This window comes from Gymnoscopelus microlampas, assembly GCF_963454915.1.
Source record: "Gymnoscopelus microlampas genome assembly, chromosome: 9".
NCBI classification, from domain to species: Eukaryota; Metazoa; Chordata; class Actinopteri; order Myctophiformes; family Myctophidae; genus Gymnoscopelus; species Gymnoscopelus microlampas.
The window spans coordinates 13710160-13727104 of record NC_139946.1 but is presented as its reverse complement, the minus strand read 5'-3'; the positions used below and the strand labels follow the sequence as shown (position 1 = coordinate 13727104).

At 43.9% G+C, this 16945-nt stretch overlaps 1 protein-coding gene across 3 annotated transcripts in view; it reads right to left on the bottom strand.

The window, feature by feature from the left end:
• Nucleotides 1–16945, bottom strand: part of sema6bb (sema domain, transmembrane domain (TM), and cytoplasmic domain, (semaphorin) 6Bb) — a 183649-nt gene that overhangs the window by 100135 nt on the left and 66569 nt on the right. For all 3 annotated transcript variants that reach the window (XM_084065609.1, XM_084065608.1, XM_084065610.1), the window contains exons 2-3: nucleotides 6770–6896; nucleotides 4445–4559 (exon numbers count right to left, since the gene is read on the bottom strand). In XM_084065609.1, the coding sequence (XP_083921735.1) occupies nucleotides 4445–4559; nucleotides 6770–6878 (224 nt within the window). In that variant the 5' untranslated portion in view covers nucleotides 6879–6896. The remainder of the gene's footprint in view (nucleotides 1–4444; nucleotides 4560–6769; nucleotides 6897–16945) is intronic.

Here is a 16945-nt window from a genome sequence, read left to right as displayed (position 1 = left end):
ATGCACATGTGCACACATATGTACATATACAGTACCGTGCACTGACACACACACACACAAATACACATTACACACACACATACACACAGCGTGGCTGCGTGACACAGAAACACACTCTGCCACCACATGACTCATTCTCCACGCCCGGATCGGTTTCTACCAGGAAAACCTGCAAACAGCACTATTAGCCGACACCTATCAAGAGATATACAGTACATTCAGTACAGTAGGCCTCCACTTTGGGATTATCTCTCTATCTCTCTCTCTCTCTCTCATTCCATCTTTTGCACTGTCACTCCATTTCTGTCTGCCTATCACACTATCTCTCTCACTCTCCCCCCCCCCCGTCTCTCTCTCTCTCTCTCTCTCTCTCTCTCTCTCTCTCTCTCTCTCTCTCTCTCTCTCTCTCTCTCTCTCTCTCTCTCTCTCTCTCTCTCTCTCTCTCTCTCTCTCTCTCTCTCTCTCTCTCTCTCTCTCTCTCTCTCTCTCTCTCTCTCTCTCTCTCTCTCTCTCTCTCTCTCTCTCTCTCTCCCATCATGTCCTCTCTCTCCACTCTTGACTGTCAGCCTAGATTTTTCGTTATCGCCCGTTTGGCTGCGACATTGCGTTTACCTTTCCCCATTCACCAGAACTAGCTGAGGCTATAAATTGAAATGAGCTTTTCTGTCAGACTGTTTCATGCTTCTGGTTATATTTTATAGCCAATCTACAGACTGCACTAGTGGTAGCTGTCTGGTGGCAGGTTTTATTATCAAGCTCTCTCCGTGCGTCACGTGCGTGTGTGTGTGTGTGTGTGTGTGTGTGTGTGTGTGTGTGTGTGTGTGTGTGTGTGTGTGTGTGTGTGTGTGTGTGTGTGTGTGTGTGTGTGTGCGTGCGTGCGTGCGTGCGTGCGTGCGTGCGTGCGTGCGTGCGTGCGTTCGTGCGTGTGTGTGTATCAGTATGGGTGTGTGTCTGTATGCGCGGCGTGTGTTTGTGTGTTTGTGTGTTTGGACCAGCTCACTGCAGACAGAATGGCTGGAGCCACACGACATGGTTTGATATATTTACTAGGCGGGCCTCAGTGGAAGGGTTAGACCCAGCTAGGGGCCAACATGGCCCTGGTCATTTCCTGGGCCGATATGAGGTCTCTTATTGGAAACCCCTTAAGTCAGGGGGATTCAGTGGGACTGCCGTCAACGACACATAACCAGCACCACATGTGCACGTGGAACTTCTCTCTGCTCCCAGCATGTTGTTTCCAGCTAAGCTAATCCTCAGCCCGCATGCGGATCATAATTCTTTGACTATATGTTTTGCGTTAGCCCCGTCTATTCTCTTTTTTTGAGTAGCCAATTATTTCCCCCATTTTTTTGGCCCAATTCAGTCATTATGCCGAATTAAACCTCCCCACACATGTCTGTGTTTTGCCACTGCTGTTGCACCCTACCGGCTCCACCTGCCAGGAGGCAACCGGGACGGTGTAGCGCCTCCGTTCTACTCCTCCCGTTCAACCAGTGGTGGAAAAAGTACTCATATTATGTTTTACTTAAGTAAAAAAATCTACAAAGTATCTAGTAGTATCTAGTAAGTTTTCAAATAATTGTAGTGGAGTAAAATAACAATTTTTGCCTCTGAGATGTAGTGGAGTAGAAGTAAAAGTAGGCCTATTGGAAATTGGAAATTCTCAAGTAAAGTACAAATACCTCAAAACTTTACCACTCGAGCACCCTTCCTGGTTAGCGTTGCCAACCGTTCCTTGAAATACGGAATCGTCCCTTATTTGGAAACTACAAGACGTGTGACACCAACGGCTCTATTCTGGGCAAATCTAAAGCCGTACCCATTACCCGTGAATTTCTGCCCATTACCCGTGAAATACGGATAAGGCAGCTGGCACTGTCCCTAAACGCTATTCTGCGCCTGCTATACCCGCTCAGCATTATGCCGACTCCATTATTTGCGCATGGAGGCGTGCCCGCGGGCACACCTCAAGTGGTTATAATATACAAAAACTGTATTTATACAGTGAAAATGTATCTTTAGCTGAGCGTCCATAATTTTTCTTGGAAATAAGGGACGCCTGGCCGGGTTAGTTGGCAACCCTATGCCTGGTTGGCTGCTGAACGGCGCTTAAAGATTGAAAATGTACAGTATCCCAGGAGTGCAGCCCTGGCGAGGCTGAACTGAGACCTCCTGACCATCCTGCCTACACTGTCCATCTGTGGTCAGCACATTCACCCGCACTTTAATTACTCCCACGCAGATAGCACCAGGGCTGACGGCAAGTAGTGGGTGAGGGTCAGGGGTCATCGGCGTTTTTCAGGCCAAACACCCCTTAGGCAGGGGTCTTTAAAAATGTGTTGGATATTAAACGTTTTTGTTTTCTTGTTGAGAAAGCCTTCCATGCAACTTGATGGAGAGGCGTTCCATGTTAGCTCACCATATTTAGCTGATTATCTCATCAATGTCTGTTGACTGTTGAGAAATGTGAGAAAGCTTGCAAGTATTCCACAGGTTTGACTTTTAAGTGCATATGGGTTGTCTCCAAGTGATGCTGCCGGCTCTGATGGCTTCACAGATTAGTTTTGACAACACTATCATCAGCGTTTGTTTGTTTGTTTATCACGCATTATCTTTGCTAATACTAGGTTGGATTCATGTTAATGTGTATTTATAAAAGTATCCAATCACACAAAATGTCCAGCATCCAAGGGGAATCACTGTAATGATTGCTATTGGAAGGGTTTTACTGTGCACAATTCTTCAACGGTATTTTTGCGTGAAAATAGCTAAAATAGCCAATCTAAAAGCACGGTGAGCAGTAGATCGGCTATTTGAATTATTTTGTATTTATTTTATTATTTATTTGAAAAGATTTAGAAAATGTCCACCTACTGTATAATGACAACATTGTGATGCCAGGTTGAAAGTGAGTAAAAAAGCCAATGTAGAAATGAAAAAGAACCTCCTTTCTATTCATCCTACACATTTTGCGCTGCTAGGGGCGTTTATAATAAGATCTATCTTCTTCCTGCTCCTTTTCATTTGGATTATGTAAAAGAAAAAAAGTAAAAAAAAAAAAAGTAAATCAATGAATAAACCATGAATGGAATACATGAAATTAAATAAATGGGACTAGGGTATGGTTATTGCACTGATTGCACTGTGAACACAGTCACTTTTCTCTTGCATTGCACTGATTGAAATGCACTCTTTATTTGATCCGCATTGCACTGATTGTAATGGACACTTTATTTGTTTTGGGGCGGGATACGGTGAGGACACTGTAACCTTGTGTTGTTGTTTTTCTGCATAGTGCAGGATAGTAGTATAGGTGTGTGTACTGTATACTATTGTATACTGTAGTGCAGTGGTTCTCAAACTTTTTCATGTCAAGGACCCCCAAATTGACACTTATTAGCCCGCGGAACCCCATTTGAAAAGATATGCCTCAGGGACCCCCATAATAAGAAGATTTTTTCGGCTCTAGCAGTGATTCTCAACCAGTTTAATTTCAAGGACCCCCAGTTTGACATGCATTAGGGCTACGGACCCCCATTTAATGACATTTCTATCACTGGGACCCAAATTGATATTGTAAAATCAATGTTCATTTAACTCTGAGAGTGTACAAATGGAACCAAATGGACCCGTTAGGGTCCATTTGGTTCCATCTGTACACTCTCAGAGTTACAGACCCATAAGTGTCCATTTGGTTCCTAACTATCCATCATTTAGCTGGGGACCCCCTGGAACTCCCTCAAGGACCCCTGGGGGTCCCCAGACCCCACTTTGAGAATCAATGCTGTAGTGTATTTACGGTGCTTCTTATTGTTTTTTTCTTGCCTTTGTATTGCTGTATGCGACAATACCACCTGTAACTCTGTAACTCTTAACTGCTGTGCTGCCTCCGGGCGACTGAAATTCCCCTGCGGGATCAATAAAGGTATCTATCTGTCTCTATCTATCCAGGGAGCTAGTGCCCTCAGCGCTGATACCGGGAGACATTTGCTCAACTCGTGTATAAGTGTAGCTTTGCTACCTACACTATGCAGTGTGATGATTCACTGGACGTTCACACAGCTCCTTGTAGAGGAGGCCCAAGGCCAGCCGATAATGTTGCCTGGCAACTAATGTAGTTCCAGGGGATGAACACAGGCACACATTAAGGACAGAAACGGTTGTACACTCAATAAACAGGCTTGTGTGAATATTCATATGTGTGCGTGCGTGCGTGCGTGCGTGCGTGCGTGCGTGCGTGCGTGCGTGCGTGCGTGCGTGCGTGCGTGCGTGCGCGAGAGAGAGAGAGAGAGAGAGAGAGAGAGAGAGAGAGAGAGAGAGAGAGAGAGAGAGAGAGAGAGATGATCACATAGGTATGAGCCAGAACAAGCCTAGTTTATCATTGCCCTGATATTACAAGACATACATTGTTCATACATTGTACATACATTATCTTTTTTTTTACCTGGCCCCAATGTAGAGTGTCCGATTGACTTGTAGGATCCTCTGAATGCGGAGAGGTTCCTGTCTCAGCCATGTTCGATGGGGTCGACCCAGAAACACTGGATACCTTCTGACCACTGCCAGCCAGAGAAAGAGCGAGAGACATACAGAGAGAGAGAGAGAGAGAGAGAGAGAGAGAGAGAGAGAGAGAGAGAGAGAGACTGGATCAGCACTGGATTCCGCACAGAGACCAAGACAGAGAGATGAATACTAAAGAGAGATGGGTGAGAGAGTTTCATCTTCCTTTCATCATGTATACTAGAGCAGCAGTCAACCAGAGACTGAGATATGGATATGAGAGAGAGAGAGAGAGAGAGAGAGAGAGAGAGAGAGAGAGAGAGAGAGAGAGAGAGAGAGAGTAACAGAGAGTGGGGGGGGAGGGAGAGAGAGGGCGAGGGACATACAAAGCAAGGGAGCGACAGAGAGAAAGACCATTAGATGGAATAAATAATATCAGCTGCATCATGGGATGCCACATGTCTGTCGTAGACGTTGACGGACGTGAACGAGCGAACTCTCTACCTCCAGTGTTCTTATCTTCTCTTTGTTCTGTCCATCACTTCTCCTCTATATTCCTCTGAGTTGTTGCTGACCCTTATCTATCTGTTCTTGTAATTCTGACACTCTGCTCATTAATTCAATTCATTTCCATCATTCACCCCCTTACTTAACGTCTCTCTTTCGTTTCGCCCTCCTTCCTCTCATCTTTCCTCCCTCCCTCCCTTAATTCCTCTCACATTTCCTTCTTTCCTTTCTTCCTTCGTTCTCTCTTCTTTCCTTTCTTTCTCCTTCCGTCAGTCCCACTCTCCAACCACTTTAGCCCTATTTTATTACCTATAGGCTATTTGAAAATAGCCGATCTACAAGCTCACAACACGTTGCCCCTTTCCTTCTGCCTTATCCTCCTCCTTTCTCATCCTCCCAGCTTTGATCTTCACTCTTGCCAATCTCCCATCTTCCCTTCCCCAGTACCTTGGCTATCCTCTCTTTATCTGCCACCCAGACAGAGGTTGCAGACTGCTACGTCTCGCCCTATACCTGCCGCGCTCCCATAAGGCAAAGTGAAGCCCTTTGAAGAGCCACGCTGTGTCCAGCGAAGCCCCTGTTTGCTTAAGAGCTCAGTGTCCTGGCAGAGCGGTGCACTCACACAGCCTATACAATGCTGATATGTTGAGAAGGGTCCGTACTACTCAGCCGGGGGATGCCATTGGTCAATATTATCGAGCTTTGTGATCAATCGAGGTTCAGCTCTGCCGCCGGAGGCTGCCAAGCTGACGTGCAGACACAATGTCTGAGTGTCTGAGTGCGTGCGTGCGTGCACGTGTGTGTACTGAAGGTGTGTGTGTGTGTGTGTGTGTGTGTGTGTGTGTGTGTGTACAGCACGTTTGCCTCTGTGTGTGGGAACATGGCGAATGTGTCAGAGCGCTGACCCGAGCCAGGCTCATTCCTTGGCCGTGACTCCTGCTGACCCCTTGACCTTTTGACTCACACGCTATGGAAGGTGAGAGCCCGTCTGACCTCCACAGCCCACGCAGCGACCCCCCGGGCACCTTGACCCCGTTCTAACACCCTCGGCCTGACCTTCATACCTCAATTATCACACCCCGTGGCAAGCGGATTGCTAGAGAGAGAAACTGACAGAAACTGACAGAAAAAGAGAGAGAGAGAGATATTGAGACAAAGAGAGAAAACTGAGTGACAGTGAGAGAGAGAAAGAGATAATGAGAGAGAGAGAAACGGAGAGAGAGAGACACTGGAAGAGAGAGAGAGATACTAAGAGCGAGAGAAAAACGGAGAGAGAGAGTATGAGGGAGGGAGTGATAAAGATAGATGGCACTGTAGTGTGGAGTGAGAGAAACAGATCTTTGTCATTTTAGATTTCTTTGGCTATTCAAAAATAGCAGATCTACAAGCTCATAGCGTGGCACCGAGTGCCGCGCTATGAGCTTGTAGATCTGCTATTTGTGAGATAACGTGAGAAAAAGAGATATTGAGACAAAGAGAGAAACTGAGTGACAGTGAGAGAGAGCAAATGAGAGAGAGAAACGGAGAGAGAGAGAGACACTGGGAGAGAGAGAGAGAAACTAAGAGCAAGAGAAAAACGGAGAGAGAGAGAGACACTGGGAGAGAGAGAGAGAAACTAAGAGCAAGAGAAAAACGGAGAGAGAGAGAGCATGAGGGAGGGAGTGATAAAGATAGATAGCACTGTGGTGTAGAGTGAGGGAAACAGATAAGAGGGGGAGAGATGGAGAGTGGAGATGGGAGTGAAAAAGGGGGCCAGTAGTACCTTCAGTGGGGATGAAGTTGAGGGGCCCTGGTTCTTCAGGGAACGAAGAACCGGCCAAATGGAGCAACCAGCACAGCAGGAAGAAAGGGGGAGGGACTCCGGTCGCCATGGCAACAGAACGCAGGCTCTGCAGAGATAAAAAAAAAACACAAACAAAAAAATAAGGGGACAGAAAAGGAGAGGAGAGAGTGAGCGCGTTCAGCTAGATTAAGCCTAGAATGACAGTCAAACAAACAAACAAACAAACAAACACACAGAAACACACACACACACACACACACACACACACACACACACACAAGCCCGCATCCGCACGCACACACACTTGCTTAGTGTAAGTCGCTCTGGATTAAGAGCTAAATGCTAAATGTCTGCTAAATTTAATGCCTAAACTGTAAACACACACACACACACACACACACACACACACACACACACACACACACACACACACACACACACACACACACACACACACACACACACACACACATACACACACACACACACACACACACACACACACACACACACACACTCGATAACACTCCAGACGTTTGACATACAGTATTAGGTGCAGAAAGAGAGAGAGGCGATGAGGAAAGGTTAAGGGAGAGAACGGCAGAGAGTGGAGTACAGTGGAGTGGCTGTTAAACTTAAATTAAACGCTTGCCGTCGTCAACACAAATCACATCTCTGGCAGATAAACCACAGGTATATTTTTCGGCGCGGAGCAACTCTGGTGGAAGTGATGCTCGTGAAAAATACAAACGATACGCAAATGAAGTTAGGCCACTCAATCCATCTAGGAAAATAACAGCAGCACTTTGGAGAAGAAAAAGCACTGTGAATCGCTATTGACTTTACCCATAAGCCCTCACAGCGCACATGACAGACAGATTGCTACTTCCAAACGCTATGACTGTGATAGTGGTTTTCGGAGGGTAACCAACCACTGAGCACTTCTTGTAATGCGCTACTCTGCCTCGCCTCTCGCCTGTGATTATCTAGCTTCTCCCGCTAACAGCCAAGCGTGGAGGTATAATTTATATCCCCCAGAAATATGACAAACATAATTTATAAGCACTCGTCGTCACCTCTGCCTTGATTCCCTTTTTGAATTAATAGTGAATGCAGTACTGAGTAATTTTCTCCCAAAAAGCAAGTGGGGCATGCCTTCAATCTCTGCCACTGCAAACATCAATTAATCACCGTAGCGGCGTTTTTTGTAACCCGTGTGCAATTGCAACTTGTCATATTTGAATACTCCGAGGTTTTGGATTTCGTCATGCAAAATAAAAAGAAGGGAGCAATTTGACTGTGGTTACGGATGCACTGCATGGCACAATGCAAATGCACACACTTCCACGCTCTTTCAGTATCCAGAGAACACCACAGTATTTACACAGTAAAATTGAACAGCAGCGTGTTTCCTCTTGTCTGTTTGCGTGTCACACTACGCACATCTCTGTCCCTGTCTTGTGTCCCATTCCCCCTGAAGGAAGCACCATGGCTACAAACAGCTATTGTTGAAGCCCATCTGTTTAATGGAGCCATGGGCACACAGCCTTATCAGGACACATTATCTTTATGGGACATTTCTCAAATTCCCCCCTCGTTGACGTCAGAATAATGGCTCGACACCCAAACCACACAATTACAGGAGGTGAAGAGGAGGATAGAGGCAGTCATCATCCAGAGGAAGAAAGGAGGTCAGAGAGGGGCGAGAAAGATGGAGCGAGAGATGAGAGTAGAATAATGAGATGAATGGTGGGGGGGGAGCAGAGAGACAGAGAGTGAGTGAGAGAAAGAGAGAGAGAGAGAGAGAGAGAGAGAAGATGAGAAGTCAAGAAGTCAGTATATCCAACTAGAGATTCTATTGTTTCTGCTATTAATAATGTATGAATAAATGTCAGGCAGTAGGCATTCGATTAGCATAATTAGAAACCGAGGGCTATAGGATTTCACGGGACAGTGGAATAAGTAGACACAAAAGTGAAGAGAGCAGAGTGCAGACTGTATGTGCGTGTGTGTGTGTGTGTGTGTGTGTGTGTGTGTGTGTGTGTGTGTGTGGTTGCACGCGCACACGCGCGTCTCAGTGTGCATGCGCTAGTGTTTCCAAGCCAAAGTATCTCTATAATTATGACAAATGGCTACATTGTAATGTAGACCATTCAGTGCACAACACTTGACGTATGGTACCAGCATAATGTTACAGTATCACTGACAAAAGCACAGTGTTATATGCAATTGGCTGTTTATCATAATGCGAGCACTATAGGGGTCTACACTTCTGTAGCATAATGGCAATGGATATCACTAATGTCATATTCAAGGTGATAACACTTTAACTACTTTAATTGTACAGTATGCAGCCTAATACAGTGGCAGCATTGCACATAATTTCTCTGATAAACATAATGTATGCAAGGGGAGGAAACCTTTTGAATATACCAACAACGGCCGCGTGTCCACCTAAGCATTTTTTTTCCCAGCTGAAAATTCAAGGCACTCTCTTAACCCTTTAAGACCTGAGACAGCTTTTTGAAAAAAATCTCAAATTTATTTTTTCTAGATTTTTCAAAAATAGCAGATCTACAGCCGCTGTATATCTGCTGTTTTTGAATAGCCAAAGAAATCTAAAGTGACACAGATGCGTTCCAGGTCTGAAGACGCTTCCAAGCACCCAGAGTTGAAACTATTAGAAAATATTAGAACATAATTTGAACATATGTGTGCCACGCGTGAATGCACGTGCAAAGTAGACGCTCAGCGCCTCGCCGCGTCACGCCGCTGTTGTTTCCAGCACGGCGTGAAATAAATACGTGACGCTCCCATTGAAAGCATGCGCTCAGGAAAAAACAAAAACGCCTTTGTGGACAAGCCACTGCCATTACCATTACTCCATTCAGACGAGTAGATGCGACTGAAGAAGACGGCGGACTAGACAGAAAAATGCCTGTCAGTACGCTGGCGAGCAGGTCAAATATCCATCCCTGAATAGATTATGTTGTATATCGTTGCTGTCGGGACAGAAACCTCTTATCTCCGTATTTTAACTTTTTGTGTTTTTTTCGTAAATGAACGCCCTACTTGATCAAACTGCAGCGTCACACTAAAGTAGCAGATCCATTGAATATCTGATACTTTTGTCTATTTTTGAATTTGAATCCTGAATTAGTAACGGTTTCGGACATACGAGGTTTCCACCCGACAAGAGACGATGTTCACTGCAACGTCCAATCAATGCCGACTACCTTCAGTGTTGATTACCAGAGCATTAGTCATATCCGCGCTACGTCCACCCCGGCGATGTTTACACAGACCCAGTTCATTTGTCAATTTCCGCGGCGCCAGATTGATTTTATTAGGCAGGTAATTTCCTATAAACAGAGTCATTAAGAGATAATTTAGCGGCTGAAATCAGGGAGGGTTTTTTTTTGGGGGGGGGGGGGGGGGGGCGTGGTGGTGGCTGGGGGGTCGGGATCAGTGGTGCAAAGTGACTAAGTACATTTACTCAAGTGCTGTGCTTATAAGTACAATTTTGAGGTACTTTTACTTTACTGGAGTAGTTCCAATTATCTATACTTTTACTTCTACTCCACTACATCTCAGAAGCAAATATTGTACTTTTGCTCCACTACAATTATTTGAAAACTTAGTTACTAGTTACTTTGCAGATATAAATTATTATGTTATAAAACATACATTAACCAGTTTAGACCTATTTCATACCTAGGCTATTTGAAAATAGCAGATCTACAAGCTCACAACGTTGTGAGCTTGGAGATCTGCTTTTTTCAGACATTTTAGTACTTTTACTTTTGGTTCTTTAAGCACATTTTGATTCCAATACTTTTGTACTTTTACTCAAGAAAAAATTTGAATTCCGGACTTTTACTTGCAACGGAATACTACATTGCAGTATTGATACTTTCACTTAAGTAAAACATTTGAGTACTTTTCCCACCACTGGTGGTCGGGATGGTGTGGGGGGTGGGGGGGGGGGGTTGCGGAGCTCCCTAGACCCCATCCACACCTCGGTATAAGCATATACAGTATGGCCCTGTTGCTTTGTTCCAACGTCGCTGTCATTTTGTCTAAAAAAAAAAACACTTTTTTTTCCAGTTGGAAAACGGATCACTTTGGTTGTACAACACAACCTTTTGGACACAGAGTATAAATGAGCCTCTCGGTAGCAAATTGCCTTCGAAACGATCGATGATGACGTGCAGGCGTCTTTAGACACTAATTAAGATGTGGAGAGAGAGGAGAACGGCTGGGTGGTGATGAAAGGGGGATTGTGTGGAATTTCTCGCCATGTTGAATCAACGACCGCCACAAAAAAAAAGGAATGACCCTGTCCTGCTGGGGGCTGTATGCTTAGCATGCAAATGGATAGTTTAACCCGTTACGACCGGGAAAGCATCTGTGTCCCTTTAGATTTTAGCTATATATATATGAGTGTGTGTGTCACAATTTTTCAAAAATATATTTGTATTTTTTGCAAATCCTTGAATACAGATATATAATTTTTAAAGCATTTTTAACTCAAATCTTTACTTCTGGGGGTTCCTGGAACAGAGCAGTTTGAGATGGGGGTCCGCGGAAAAAGTTTGAGCACCACTGATACAGCACCGTACCTGTACGTTTTTCAGAAGATTTCGTATTTCGAAGACACTTTGTAGAATCGGCCTCATAGGTCTTAATGGGTTAATATGCTCTGAAATTCCTAATGTCTTTATCGCTCGTTATGGTTACTATGGCTCTCTCTCTCTGTCTGTCTCTCTCTATCTCTCTCTCTCTCTCTCTCTCTCTCTGATCCCCCCCTCCATCTCCCCAGTCTCTGTATCTTTTGCTTTCATCCTTTCTTTTTTGGTTTTGCTCTCATTTTCACTCTCACTATCCCCCTCTCTCTCTCTCTCTCTCTCTCTCTCTCTCTCCCTCTCTGTCAGCCTTTCTGTGTGATGTGTGCTTGTGAAAGTGCTTCTATTACACACAAGTGAGACACTGTACTTGCACACACACACACACACACACACACACACACACACACACACACACACACACACACACACACACACACACACACACACACACACACACACACACACACACACACCAAAAAAAAAAGCGGTTGAAAGATTATGCATGTCCTAGATAAAGAGAAAAAATGGTAATGAAATAGAGCAGCTTTAATGGGGCCACTGTGCTGGATGGGGTATTTGGGATTAAATTATTAAACGAAGGATTTGAAGTATTATGCAGAGGTATCAATATTGGTAGAATGACCATGGCACTCAAGCCGGCTTTTCCTCGTTTCTTCCCTCTTCATGTTCATGACCCTACTGGGAAAAGAACAAATCACTACAGAGGAGAAATAAATTCCAATGTGGTAATTTTCCACTTAAATCCCTTTTATCGCTGTTTGGGCAGAAATGGATTGTAATTTCTTTGAAAAGCAACAGTAACTTCCTCTCTACATGCATTTGGAGAATGTGCGTGTCGTGAGAGGTAAAACCGGACATGGAACACCGGAGCACGGCTCGTTGGAATTCTCTGCTACGATTAATGGTTGCACAGATTGTTACTTGATTACGTACTTTCTAGGAAAAAGCCTGCAATTGGTTTTAAATATTTTCCTAAATTAATCTTGTGCCAGTGTTTACTTCTGTGGGCCACGGTTGTGTAATGCCGCTGTGCTTCGTGCTAGTGGTAAATGTTTATACCTTTAGACAGGCCTGTCTGGAAAAATGAGATCAACTCTTTTGTCTCGTCGAGCTACTCTCATCCATAAAATATTATGGAGGAGGAGAATCAACAAGATCCTGGAGGGTTTTGTGCTCCGGTGACTGCTAAGAGAGACACGTACAGTCTGCTCAAACTATTAAAAAGTTCTGAGGCTTGGTGCGCCCCAGTGGGCGATTGATTAGTGCGCTGACCATATGTTTGGTAAACGTCCGCGGTTAGATTCCAGACGGAGCCATGTGTTGCACCTATTTTCCCTTCTGTACCGTCAGGTTCCTGTCTCTCTGTACTATCCCAGTGGGGTAAAGTAACTAAGTACATTTACTCAAGTACTGTACTTAAGTACAGTTTTGAGGTATTTTTTACTTTACTGGAGTATTACCCATTTTCAGTACTTTTACTTCTACTCCATTACATCTCAGAGGCAAATGTTGTACTTTTACTCCGCTACAATTATTGGAAAACTTTAGTTCTAGTTACTTTGTACATTTTGATTATTATTACAAAACAACACTTAACCACTTCAGTCCTATATACATTTCAGCCATTTGAAAATAACCGATCTACAAGCTCACAATGCGTCGCGATGCGACGCATTGTGAGCTTGTAGATCGGCTATTTTCAAATGATTTTTATACATTTGAAAACGTGTGAAATTGGACATTCTGCATAATGAGTACTTTCTACTTTTGGTACTTTAAGTACATTTTGATGCCAATACTTTTGTCCTTTCACTCAAGAACATCTTGAATTCCGGACTTTTACTTGTAACAGAGTATTTCTATATCGCAGTATTGATACTTTTACTTAAGTAAAAAATGTGAGTACTTTTTCCACCACTGTACTATCCTATCTAAAAACCTTCAAAGCAATAATAAAAAAAAAAATACTCTTACACATAATAACTTTTTGAAAAAGCGCTAATTTCCACTATCAATAGAACATCCCTGTGTCATATCTCGCAGGCAACATTTAAAAGCCTTGAATCACTGTCGGGTACAGACACAGACAGTATATGACCCCATAACACTGCACCAGTCCATGGGAAAAGGGCATTGGAGAAGCACGCAGAGGGTTTTATGATTGTTCCATTTCCCTTTATGTGGACTATAGAGACATGCGGTAGATCTCCCGGCGAGTAGCCCCTAATTGTCACATAAGAGAGAGAGAGAAGAAGCAAGCCCTGCTTTATGGGATGTGTGGGGAATCAATGGCGGACGATGGTTTCTGCACTGTGCAGATTGCTGTCTGCGAGCAATAACGGGAGATACTGCACCCGGCAGGAATGAAGAGAGGAAATGAGAGAAAGATGATAAAATATTATATGAGCGGAATGGAGGATTTAATGCAGTGATGGAAAGGAACGCTGGAACGAAAGAATGTTTAGAGAGAAAGAAAGAGAGAGAGAGAGCAAGGGAGGATAAGAAAAATAAGAATGCACTATGGGGATTGAAAGGGAAACAGGGTGCCCGGGAGGTGGAGAGAGAGACAACTGAAGCATTTAAACAGAGGGACAGAGTCACACTGGGTATGTGGAGAGTGAAGCCAAGGAATGCGTGGAATGCTTCCAAAGAGTGAGAAAGAGAGAGAAAGCCAGAGAGAGAGAGAGAGAGAGAGAGCGGAAGAGGAGTGAGCCAAGAGTGGGAGACTGGCCACCTTAAATCTGTTTCACTGACCCATTTTAGACTAGCCCTCAAGTCTTAGTACACATACAGTGCATACATACTATACGTAAGCACACGCACACGCACACGCACACACAGTCATACTGTATCACTGTAGCCATCCCCTGGATACTGTGTCTGCCAGTTAAAATCTAAGCCAAACCACAGTTTGTCCTCTCTCTCTCTCTCTCTCTGTCAGGCCTAATTTAAAAAAAGGTTGCAGGAATTCCCTTTACTCGAGCGAAAGGGAGTAATGATTTCGTTCTTTTGCTCGGGACCTCTTTCTGACACGTCTGTTTACACGTCACCATGCAATCCTGAAGCCTCAATAACATTCCAGACATCCACAGAGAGAGAAACGGGGCTTTCATAATCGAAACTGTGCCTTGGCAACACATGTCAAATGTCATGCCAATAAGGCCTATTGAATTTAATTTAACTGAGAGAGAGAGAGAGAGAGAGAGAGAGAGAGAGAGAGAGAGAGAGAGAGAGAGAGAGAGAGAGAGAGAGGGTGGATACTGTAAATGAAAAATGAAGAGAGAGACCGTTTCACACGAGATACAGAATTTCCCATGCACTTAAAAACAGCACAGATTGCTATACTGGGAACAAGATGTTCCATGGAAAGCACAGCAAACCCTCCAACACAATTAATCTTTAAAAAATCTGTGTAAGAAGACCATCTCTCAGCCTCAGACATCAATTATCACTTCGCACTTTGGATGGGCCTGGCTATGTCTGATGGATATATCATTTTCAGGGAACTTGAAGGTTATTGCTGGAATAAGATCATCTTGTGAGTATTTCTCACGGCAGCAAGGAGTGCTCCCATTACCGGTGAGATGTAGGTGAACTACAGAGCAGCATATGTGACAGCGAGGCAATGTAATACCTGTAATAGCTTATATGGTTGATGAATGGAGGATCTTGGAGCATTACTGGAGCTCTCCCAAGACTCGTGTCCCTGTCATTAACCTCCGCAAAAGTCCTCAAAATTACAACAGACAAGATGTTTGGAGAGCCGCAGAGGATAAGAGGAGGAGTGAAAAGCCAATGATTGTCTGACATGATGTCTGGATGATTCCACAGGTTAATTATGGGTCTCCGTTCCTGGGTTGACATGTTGAGAGAGCAAATCATCGAATACCTTGGCCTTTGGCTTGATTCAGAACTTTCATTCAAATGCCACGTTGATAATATTGTGAGGAAAATGTATTTCAGTACTGGTGTTCTTTACCGGAACACTTCTTCCCCGCAATACAATTTATAACCGTTTATGTAGATGTGTTCTTGGTTGTCCATATGACTCATCACTGCACCCTGTATGAAAATCTCAACTTGCCATCTCCCACAGTAAGACGACAGCAGCACTGGTTACAGTTCATTTTCAAATGTATTCATTTTTAACTATCCACAGTACCTAAAACAGTATATTGAACCTTTCACCTCAACGGAGACACAGATTTATTTTGAAGTTACAAATGTATCGAACTCAGTTGGCAAATAAATCCTTTAGGTTTAAAGCTCCCTCTGACTGGAACAATCTACCCGTTCATATTCGGTCAATCACATCTTTTAAATTGTTTAAAACTGCGCAGTCCTCTCGCCTTGAGATTACCCGTTCATGCTTTGACTAAATCATCATTATAACATATCTATTAAGCAATGATCCATTTAAGTGCTCTGTGTAAAGGCTCTATGCACAGCAGCCATATTATCACTTCCTTCACAGGTGTTACCAATGATACTAATGAAGGCTCTGTTCCATTTAGTGTAGCACAGTGGTTTCCACGACCCCCATAACTCTGAGAGTGTACAAATGTACACTCTCAGAGTTACACACCCGTAGTGGGCCATTTGGAAGCCCATGAGGGTCCCTGGACCCCAACTTTAGACCCACTGGTGTAGCAGAGTGTTTCCAGTGAGCCAACATGCACAATATCAGCACCCTGACTCTGTTTGACCAGAATGGAACAGAGCCTTCATTAGTATCATTGGTTACACCTGTGAATTTCTTCATAATATGGCTGCTGTGAATAGAGCCTATTGCTGTTGTAGGTGTTGTTGTTGGGTTATCGTTGTTTTGTTTTCTTTCCTTGTTTTGTTGATGTTGTTTGAACTGTTTGTGAACTTTTGTGTCTAAATGTATGAAAAATTAATTTTGTAATCTGTGGACCCCCTTGAAAACGAGATGGTACATCTCAAAGGGTTATTCCCAATCAAAGAATTTCAACACACACTATCTCATATTCCACTCAGCTGTAAAGTCTCCTCATACTCCTTTCTCTACTCTTTCCTTTCATCTCCAGCTCTGCGTCCCTCCCTCCTGGAGCCACAGAAGTCATGACCACCAGAGTATGACAAGAGAGAGAGAGAGAGAGAACACTCGAAATTTAGATCCCACAGTGCATCGTGAAACTTAGGCTACAACCGATGGTCACTACAGCAAATCCTAAATTCCACCATTCATTGCTCTTAAAGAAAAATGCTGACATTGATACGGCACGTTTAATTGTGTGACAGTAATAACGTAATTAACGGGGATGTACTTTTCAAACACTTTCACCCTGGCATCCCCATTTTGGGCATATAGGTGAGAATCTTTCAAAACCTTCCAGAAATGTCCAAACATTCTCACAAAGCCTCACGTCATGATGTACTGTGAGGTTGTAGATCGGCTATTTTGGAAAACGTTTCAATAGGCTCAACCACATGAACCCTAGCATCCCTATTCTGGGATATGTCAATATGCGGATATTTGGCA